The sequence below is a fragment of the Fukomys damarensis genome, unplaced genomic scaffold (assembly GCF_012274545.1).
Source record: "Fukomys damarensis isolate Sample0158 unplaced genomic scaffold, DMR_v1.0_HiC HiC_scaffold_19, whole genome shotgun sequence".
NCBI lineage: Eukaryota > Metazoa > Chordata > Mammalia > Rodentia > Bathyergidae > Fukomys > Fukomys damarensis.
The window spans coordinates 67,410,560-67,419,881 of NW_022900931.1; the positions used below are offsets into that span (position 1 = coordinate 67,410,560).

At 61.6% G+C, this 9,322-nt stretch overlaps 2 protein-coding genes across 8 annotated transcripts in view; both read right to left on the minus strand.

Moving 5' to 3' along the window:
• Positions 1-2,548, minus strand: part of Tmem86b (transmembrane protein 86B) — a 5,436-nt gene extending 2,888 nt beyond the window's left edge. For 2 of the 3 annotated variants that reach the window (XR_778804.2, XM_033766131.1), the window contains exons 1-2: positions 2,265-2,548; positions 1,793-2,036 (exon numbers count right to left, since the gene is read on the minus strand). Coding sequence is in view for 2 of the 3 variants with exons in the window: in XM_033766131.1 (XP_033622022.1) it covers positions 1,793-2,036; positions 2,265-2,312 (292 nt within the window). In the remaining variant the exon portion in view is untranslated. Of the gene's footprint in view, positions 1-16; positions 1,628-1,792; positions 2,037-2,264 lie in introns of those variants that run through there. The other variant, XM_010616939.2, reaches the window with a different exon arrangement.
• A 208-nt stretch (positions 2,549-2,756) lies between these two features.
• Positions 2,757-9,322, minus strand: part of Ppp6r1 (protein phosphatase 6 regulatory subunit 1) — a 21,587-nt gene continuing 15,021 nt past the window's right edge. For 2 of the 5 annotated variants that reach the window (XM_010616927.3, XM_033766062.1), the window contains exons 12-24: positions 9,150-9,265; positions 8,988-9,073; positions 8,811-8,900; positions 8,629-8,726; positions 7,561-7,618; positions 7,300-7,475; positions 4,595-4,692; positions 4,395-4,512; positions 4,230-4,300; positions 4,046-4,127; positions 3,570-3,680; positions 3,426-3,497; positions 2,757-3,235 (exon numbers count right to left, since the gene is read on the minus strand). In XM_010616927.3, the coding sequence (XP_010615229.1) occupies positions 3,205-3,235; positions 3,426-3,497; positions 3,570-3,680; positions 4,046-4,127; positions 4,230-4,300; positions 4,395-4,512; positions 4,595-4,692; positions 7,300-7,475; positions 7,561-7,618; positions 8,629-8,726; positions 8,811-8,900; positions 8,988-9,073; positions 9,150-9,265 (1,207 nt within the window). In that variant the 3' untranslated portion in view covers positions 2,757-3,204. Of the gene's footprint in view, positions 3,498-3,569; positions 3,681-4,045; positions 4,128-4,229; positions 4,301-4,394; positions 4,513-4,594; positions 4,693-7,299; positions 7,476-7,560; positions 7,619-8,628; positions 8,727-8,810; positions 8,901-8,987; positions 9,074-9,149; positions 9,266-9,322 lie in introns of all 5 variants that reach the window. The other 3 variants (XR_004518045.1, XM_010616928.3, XM_010616929.3) reach the window with 3 other exon arrangements.

Sequence of the window (9,322 nt, forward strand, 5' to 3'; positions counted from 1 at the left end):
GCGGAGCTGTCCTCGGTGCTGACAGGGTCTGGGCTGGGACGGGCGGGGCACAGCACAAGTGCCTGGAGAAGCAGGGGCGGAGGGGTGGGTCCACGGCCTAGAATCCTGGTCCTCAGCCCCTTCTTCTAACCCTGCACGCCCGTCCAGCACCTGCCCGGGCAGTCAGCCCTCTCCCTCAGCAGCCCCTTCTCCTGGGAGGCCGAGGCAGGACAGCAAGTTACATGTCGGCCTGGACAACGTGGCAAGACCCTGCCTCAAAATGAAAGATGAAATGGGCTGTGGATGCTGTTCCACAGCAACCACTTCTACTCAAGGTGGCTGAGTGCTTTGGGGTTCTATCCCCATTACAGCCCCCCAAAATGACAAAACAAAACAAGAAAAAGTGGGTGGGAGACAAGGAGGAAGCAGAGGCTTCAGGAATGAGGATCCAACCTTCGGGTTTTCCTCACCTACTTTCTGCGCTTCTCAAGAAAATCCCTGTGCTTCCATCTCCTCCAGACAGTCCACCTTCTAACCCCACTAGTTGGCCCCTCGCTGCTCTAAGAGTACCTGGGGGTGCAGCATAGGGGCAGAGGTCTCCCCTCTGCTATAAGAGCCCCTACAAGCACAGCACCATGGAGAAGCAGAGCTGAATCTCGGAAGCAACTCCACCCTCACCAGATACAGAATCTGGGGGCCCAGACAGTGGCAGTGGCTGCCCAGGACCATGCAGCTGTGCCACACCGGCTACCCTCTTGCTTGCTGCACCCCTCATGATCTAGCTCCTCCAAGGTCTCCCCTCCAACACTGTGCCTACAGTGAGTTGTGGCTGCTAAAACAATGTCTTTCAGTGGTGCTGCACCTGCCTGGCAAGTGCAAGGTCCTAAATTTGATTCCCGGGGTACTCATTAAAAAGTCTTCCTTTGCCGGGCATGGCACACGATCATCCCAGTCCTGGGAGGCTGAGACAGAACCGCTGAGTGTACTGCCAGTCTGGGCTATGTAGTCAGGCCCTGTCACAAAAAACAAACACGTCCTTGGTCTGTTCACTGGATGGTGACCCCACAGAAGCCAAGGAGGTCCCACGGGCAGCAGGCTGGCTCTGGGGACCGGCCCTCCTGGGAGCCCCTCCCAGAACACGGGTGACACTGCTGTCCTCACACCCGCTTTATTAGCCAGGGCAGGGACCCTGCCAGGTCCCAGAAACTTGTGTGTCTCAGGCGAGGTCACGGGGTAGGGACCCGGGGCCCTGCTCCTCAGGCTGCCCTGGCCCGGGGGCTCTCAGGACTCCTGAGCACAGACAGGGCAATGAGCGCCTGTGCGGCATAGTAGGTGGTCATGGTCACCAGGCGGCCGTGGGGCAGTGGCCACACAAAGGCATCCCAGGCCAGCACAGCATCAGACACCGCGAAGAGCAGGACACCATGGCTGGTACTCCCGCCCCGAGCCAGCCCGCGCCACAGCACGGCGGCCAGGAGCGGCGCATAGGCCGCCACAGGCCCAGCCATGGCAGGCTCAAGGTGTGGCAAGAGGAGGCTGAGGTAGGTGGCAGCCGCCAGGAGGGCAAGCAGCAGCAGGCTGGGCCGCAGGGGAAAGAGGCCAAAGGCCCGCAGGTAGAAGAGGTGGGCAGCAGCAAAGGCAGCCATGCCTGCAGGAGGGTGCAGAGGCTTCAGGCCCCGGGCCTGCCACTTCCGCTGTGCATGGCCAACCCCAGGCTGAGGAAAGGACAGGCCCGGAGGACAGCCACCCTGAGCCGCCCTGCCCTCACCCTGCCCCTCCGCCCAGGGCTGCACTGTTCAGGGTCCCCACTCACCGTGCAGGAAAGTCTCAGGCCACACCAGGCAGGCGTCCCCCACGACCGAGCAGAGCAGGGCGCCCTGGAGGAGACTGGTGTGGACCCAGGTGGTGGGCACAGCCCCTAGGAACAACACCAGGCAGACCACGGGCAGGCACTTGAGCAGGGCCGCAGGCCAGGAGGGCTGGAGCTCCGGAGTCCAGAGAAGAGAGACGGAGCAGGTGAGCAGGAAGGGGCTCAGCCACCTGCCGGCCCTCGGGTGCTGTGGAAGGGGTTGCTGAACACACCGCCATCGGGCTACCCGGCTCCACCCACCGCACCAACTGGAGCTGTCCAGGCTGGGGTCCTGTCAGGACAGGACCTTCAGCCTTGCGGGTGACCGGGTCACACCAGCCTCCTCCAACCTGCACAGGGCAAGGCCTACTCCTGAGGACCCCGAGGCCTCAGGCTGCCTGGTTCCCGCAGTCCCAGCCCCCCCCCAGGCTCTCACTTGGCTGAGGAGCCTCTTCAGGGGCGCGCCCTCCTCCCCTCCGTCCATGCCGGCTCTGCTGTGACTCGGGGTGGAGGGCTCGGTGCATAAGGCACGTTACACATTAACCCGAGTGTCCTGTGGACTCCGGGGCTGATAACAGGCCGGAGATGTGGCCTTGAGGCACCCCTCCCAAGGGGTCCACTGGAGCCCCCACCAGCACAGCAACAGGCCCACCTCATCCGCCCAGATGGCTGAGGCCTGAGCTGGGGGATGGGCCACCTGCCTCCCACCTCCCCAAGGCTCTCGCCAGGCAGGGAGGCAGACAACGCACCCCACCCATGTACAGGCAGATGCCACACTGTGGATCAGATCGGGCCCCTCCACCCCACCGGGAAGTCCCCGCCCACTGCCAACCCCAGCAGCACAGCAAGTGGGGGTCCTAGGCTCAGAGGGGAGCTGCACCCCAGGCCTTCAGCAGGCCTTACCCCGCCCCAGGGCCCGAATGCAAGGTCTGAGCAGTGAAGGAGTCTAGACGTCTGCTTTATTGATATTTGCATATGAAACAAGCTCGCACAAAGGGACACTCACGTGTCCTGGGGCAGGGGTGGGGACAAGGCCACTTGGCAGAGGGGCTGGGGCCCCAGGCCCTGCCCACAGGATGGGGCCCGACCCCAGGACCAGGCCCTAGAGTGCGGGTCCAGGTGAAGGCACAGCCCACTGCCCGCTGCCCGCTGAGGTGGACCTGAGCTGATGGCCGGCACGGGCGCCTGCCTGGGACGCAGGACACGTGGGCAGTGGCCAGGCCGTGCAGCCCTCCTGGACAGCAGAGCTTGTGCTTCGGTGCCAGGCCTCCCTCCTCCCTCGGCACATATAGAATAGAGATATCGTCTCTCTTCTCTCTCCAAGTCACTTTATTCTGGGAGCCTGGCGAGCTCCGCCATCTTCTCAGTGCAAACAGTCAGGGCGGGGCTGTTCCCTGGCACCAGACCCTGGGAGTCCAGAGGAGGGCACAGGGACCAGTGCTGGGAGCAAGGGACCACAAGGGACCCACCCTGCCCCACAGGAGTCCACAGGGAGGAAGGAGGACCAGGCCTCCACTGCTACCTGGAACCGAGTGTCCTGTGAGAGTCCGGCAGCCCCACCTCCCGGCCCCACCACCCGGGCTGCAGCCGCACTCACTGGGAGCCCGGGGAGAGGGGTGCTACTGGGGCCGAGCCGTTGGGCATTGGAGGTGGCTCGTGGGCCTGGGCACTGTAGGGAGAGGGAACCCGCAGTCACTCTCTGGCCCTCTGGCCCCCCACCCGAGACTGCCCAGCTGCTCACCTCTGGCTCGGGGGAAGCCCCAGGGGCTCTGGGCTCTTCTCCCCCTCCTTGGTCTGGGGTGGGTGCTGGGCCCCGAAGGCTGGGACAGAGGTAGAGGGGTCTCTGGGTGCACTGCGGGGAAGGGTGGTGTGTCTTAACCTCAGCTGCCCTCTCCTGTCACCTGCAGAAGCCCTCACGCCCCAGTCCACCTGAAGCTGCCCAGAAAGGGGCTCCGGGTGACCAAGCAGACGCTGGGAAGCTGCACGGAGGCCCAGGAACATGCAGACAGCAGTGCACAGGGGTGCGTGTGAAGTGTGGTGAGCTGTGACCCTCTGTGCCTCAGACCCCGGCAGGAGGCGCTTGCGGCTCACGGCGCTGGGTACAGCCGCCTACCCTGGGCCACGGGGCCTCGGCATTGCCCCCACTCGGGCATTTATGACAAGGGCCATGAGGCTCGGGGCACAGGGCACTCCACACACAGAGGTGCTGCAGCTCACCTGTCCGAGGAGCTGGGGGCAGAGCGCATCCCGCGCAGGGCGGCCTGAAGGGCCTCGACACTGACCAGGGCCTGGCAGGGGGCTGTGGAGGGGGAGAGAAGCGTCTGAGCGCCGCCTCCCAGCACACACACCCACACCACAGTCCTGTGCATCGGGGCCTTCGGGGGCAGGCACAGGGGCTCACCAGAGGGCTCTGCTACTTCGCTGCCATCTGCTGCTATCTGAGGTGCTGAGGTGGGAACGGGGTCCTGAGACCTGTAGACAAGAGGCACCCGAAGGTGTGGGTGGGTCAGTACCTGAGCCTGAGGCCCAGCACTGGGACTGCTCCACCCCACTCCACCATTCCCACCTGAGCTGTGGGGTGGCAGGGTCTGGGGCAGGGGGCAGCAGCTCCTCCACCCCAGAGTCAGAGGGGCCTGACAGGTTGTCCACAGGCACTGGTGAGAAGGTGGCTGTCCAGCTCGGGCCTGGGCAGAGGGGTGGGACAGAGGTGAGCACAGGCAGGCGGGCAGAAAGGCACCATTCCCTGCCCGTGGTGCCCACACTCACCGGGAGGCTGAGGCCCGGGGGGCATGGGGTCGCCACCGCCCTCCTCCTCTTCCTCTTCCTCCTCATCCTCATCCTCACTGTCGGTGCTGCCGCTACTCCTGCCCCAGACAGCACCTCATCAGGTGGCCGAGCAGGGACAGCCACCGACTCCCTACGGCCCAGGGCCAGGCAGATAGACGAAGGTGCCAGGGCACAGGGACAGACACGGGAGCTGCCCAGGAGTGGTCAGGGGGTGAGACTCTGAGGACAAGGTCCCCACCATGGCCTCCAGGGCTGGATGGCCCCTCAGGAGGTGCGCTGGGCCCTGGTCAGACAAGACAACCCCAGCCCCAAGCCACCAGCATCAGAATCCCCACAGACTGCCCGCCCGGACCCATCCTTGGAACCCAAGCGATACTTTACTCCCTCCAGATACAAATTCCAGCAAGTGGAGACGTGGCTTTTGTCACCGCCACATCCTCAGCCATGAGAATGACATCTGGCACTACAGCTGCTTCAAAAACTGGCTCAATATTTTTTGAGACAGGATGTCACCAAGTAGTCCTGGCTGGCTTGAACCCATGGTGATCCTCCTGCCTCAGCCTCCTGAGTGCTGGGATTATAGGCACGCACCACCATTCCCGGCGATGAACTAAATGTTGACTACCACACAAACTGTGACATTGGAGAATCCCCAACCACCTGTGTCCCCTGACTGGGGGAAGGGTTAAATCAACAAGAGTCACCCTCAGTGTCCACAAGGATGAAGAGGCTGAGCCCTGTGGACACCAAAACCCCTTCTATAAACCAGGACCAGATCTGTGTAGAGCTTCACTTCCTCCCATAAAGTAAATCACCTCCCACCACTTACAGAAGCCAACAACATCGACAGCTATCCCACCCTATGGTTCAGTACACAAGCACAGGACAACCTCACACGCTTAAAGCAAGGGGATTCTTCCCAGTTCTGAGCACAGCTGGTTGCATCTGCAGAGGTGGACCCCAGACCCACAGGGCTGACTGCACTGCAGTATTTCCACGTTGCTGAACACAGGCTGATTTGACACATTCCTGAAGAAATGTGCCTGGGCACAGGCTAAAATACTACAACACTCTACTTGAACAAAGAACCCCTCGACCGACTACAGGCATCTGCCCTGACTCAGCCCAGAGCAGACACCAATGCGTGGCTGGAAGCCCCCGAGAGGAAGAGCAAGACCAGGACCCGCTCCGGCTGCTCTCGGTGGGCAGTGTGGTGCAGGTTCCAGCAAGGACCATTCAACAGGAGCAAAGAAGTAAAACCACCCTAGTCGCAGATGACACAGTCTTTTGCCTTTTTTTTCTGAGATGGAGTCTATGCTGCCCGGGCTGGCCGTGAACTTGCTATCACTCCTCCTCAGCGACCCACACAGCTGGGATCACGGACATACACCACTCCGCGCCACAGACACGATCTAGTATATAGAAAACCCCACGGCTGCCAAAGGCAGCCACTGAACTATTAAAGTTAATAAATGAGTTCAAAGGTTGCTGAGAAAAGATTAATACACAAAAAAGAGATTGTTTTTCCATACACTTGCAAATGTATTGCAAATCTCAAAATGAGTGCATAAAAATTCTATTTAAAATAGCATCAAACGGAACAAAATGCTTAGTGATAAATGTAACAAAAGAACTGCAAACCTCATACTCTAAAAACATCGAAACACCACAAAAAGAAATTAAAGATCTAAATAAACAGAAGGACATCCCAGGCTCACAGATCTGGGGTGAAAATACAATACTCTAAAACAACAGCACCACCCAAACTGCCCTGGTGCTAGTGGAAGTCCTCAGAAGCCCTGCAGGCGTCCTGACAAGCTGGGGACAAGTCAGGAAGCCCAGAGTCAATGCAATCCTGAGCCCTCACTCAGGCGTTCAAATGTTTTTCAAGGTGCCAAGATCTTCCAACGGAGACTCTCTGAAAACTGGCACTAGGAGCCTGCCCGTCCACCACCCACATGGAAAAGGGCGGTGCTCAGCACTATTCACAGTACAAGTAGCTGTGAGCTCAAAATGGACCAAGTCCCCAAGGTGTCCCCTACAAAACCAGCAGAGCCACAGGCCAGTCACCAACGGCACAGCTGCATGGGAGCTGGAGTGGAGTCCAGGCACCACAGGAGGCCCAGGGAGCATGTCTCTTATCCACAAGGCCCCACACTCTGCAGTACACTCGTCCTGCATCACAGGATCACAAGGGGCAGGGGTGCAGCTGCTCTGTGCGCAGCACAGGGCACCGCAGAGTCTGGGTGCTCCCAGCCCAATCTCACAGGGAGGGCTCACACTCATCCGTGTGCAGGCCACGCCACTTACAGTTAACACGAGTCACATTCCTGTCCCAATCACACCATGAGGCAAAGCCCTGGAGCTCACATCCATGGCACGAATTCACCTCAGTACGGTCATTAGAGTGGCAGAAAAACAGAACGGCATTCTTACAAGCTGACCACAGCCCAACTTGAGAGGGGCCACATGCTTTTCCGGGAATCCGGGCACCAGGCAGCCAGTGGCCCATGGGGAAGCCTGCAGCAGAGCCTGCCAGGGAGCAGTCAGGGCTGGTGGGCACCACTTTCCAGGCAAGGCTGTGCCACTACAAACCGGAGTGCCCACTGTTCCCTCGCTTTAGTCTGGAGTCCCTGCGGCCCTTGTCCGGGGCTGGCGCAGAGATGGGAGGCCAGGGGACTCACCGGGCCCCGGGGAGCTGGCCCGAGCGGGCTGCCCTGCTCAGCGGGCTGCCCTGCCAGGCACCATACTCTCCATCCGACTCCCCAGAACCCTGGCCCTCCTCGTCCTCTTCCTCCTCGTCGTCATCAAACTGCTGGATGCGGTCCTTGTAACAGATCTCCAGCAGGTTGGCGCTGGGCTGCGGGCACAGGGCAGCAGGGTGGGTGGCACTGCCCGCGGTCCCCACCACCCTCCCCCAGCAGAGCCTGGACAGCAGCACTCACGTTCTCGTCGTCGGCGTTGAGGGAGAAGGTGATGTTGGCGGTCTTATCAAAGGGCGCGCTAGGAGAGAGGCGGTGGGTCTGTGTGGTGAGACTGCAGCTCCCTCTCCCAGAACACAGCTGAACTTCACACCCAGGACACCCATCTGCAAACTCCAGCCCAGCCCCAGCACTCATGGCGCTCTGTGGCCACCTGAGGGGCAGATGAAGCCCCAACCCACTTGGCAGAGGCTGGAAGAGCTGCCATGGACTCGCGTAGGTGCTGCCCTCCACAAACGGCAGCAAAGGCCCCTCAGTCCTCACCACCCGGAGGGCAGACAGCATGGGGCTGAGCCCAGGCCCAAGGCACAGCCAGCACAGGGCAGGGCAGGCCTGGAAGCGGGAAGTCCGTGTGGCAGCACACAGGCCTCCCCCAGCCAGCTGGCGTCACCGTCACGACAGGGCCTACAGGGCAGCAGCTGCACGTTCACCACTGTCAACATGGCCCCAGACAGGCCTGGCTCCAGCTCACTCGCCTTTTCTCTGATGGATCTGACCCGCTCTCAACCCACCCTCAAGCAGGACAGGCTTAGCTTCTCACCCAGGCCTTGGACTAAGACCAACCCTGTGAGAGTCCTGGTGACCAGGCCAAGCCAGGACCCTGTGGCCACAGCTGCCAGCAGCCCACCACCACACCCCTTGCCCTGTGTAGCACGCCCGCTACCCAGCTCTATGCGGCCTCAGTTTCCCTGACGTCAACAGGCTCAAAAGCCCACACGAGCAGCGGCCACGGGCATGAGGATGAAAGCAGAGAGCACCCAGCCGTGCATCCTGCAGCCTCTGCAGCTGCTCCCCTTGGCCTGACTTCACCCAGTGGCAGTGTCCTCTCATCCCAGTGACAATGCTGGGCTCACTTCTCACACATTCTTTGGGGCGCTTCCCTCTGCTGCCCACTCCTCTCCGTGGGGTGCTGATGCCCACCCTCACAGCCTTCCGCAGGAGGAGCGGTCTGCAGAGGTGAGCTCAGACTCACCAGGGTGGCAAGTGGCCGAGGCCACAGACACACATGCCCAGCCCCACATGTACACTCACTTCACGCTTTCCTCCTGCTCCCCAAACTCCTCGTCATTGAAGCCAAAGTGGTCAATGAAGGCCGAGGTCATGCGCTGCATCTGGAAGTCCATGAAGGCCTGCAGCGGGCACGGAAGCGGGGCTGGGTGGGCGCTGGGCAGGGAGAGCCTGCAGTCCCGCACACTCCCTGCACGCCCGCCCACCTGCTGCAGCACGGCCTCCTCGGGGAAGCTGAACTCCTTGAGCCGGTCATCCTCGTCGTCGCTGGACGAGTGCAGGTGGTGGGTGTTCACCTGGGAATAGGACAGGATGGGCCAGGGTCGGGGAGGCTGCAGGCCACGGCAAGTGTGGCAGGCAGCATGGGGAGGGGCGGGCCTCACCAGGTCCACGGTGTTCCTCTTGTTGGTCTCAGCCAGGGGTCCCGACACGAATGCTTCCCACCGCTCCAGCTGCTCACCTGGCAGCTCTGCACACAGCGGAGGACTGAGGCAGCCGCCCAGCCTGGCCACCCTGATCCACGCCCCCAGTGACCCGTGCCTCACCCTTCAGCAACTGCCCCAGCTGCTCAGCATTGGGCCCCTGCTCTGCGTTCTGCACCAAGGCGTTGGCCACCCGCGTCAGGTGGCCCATGTAGCCCTTCCTTGGGCCACCCCCAGACCTGCGTGACAGCGAGGCCACAGATGGGCGCCAGGCCACAAACCAAGGGCCCCGGCCC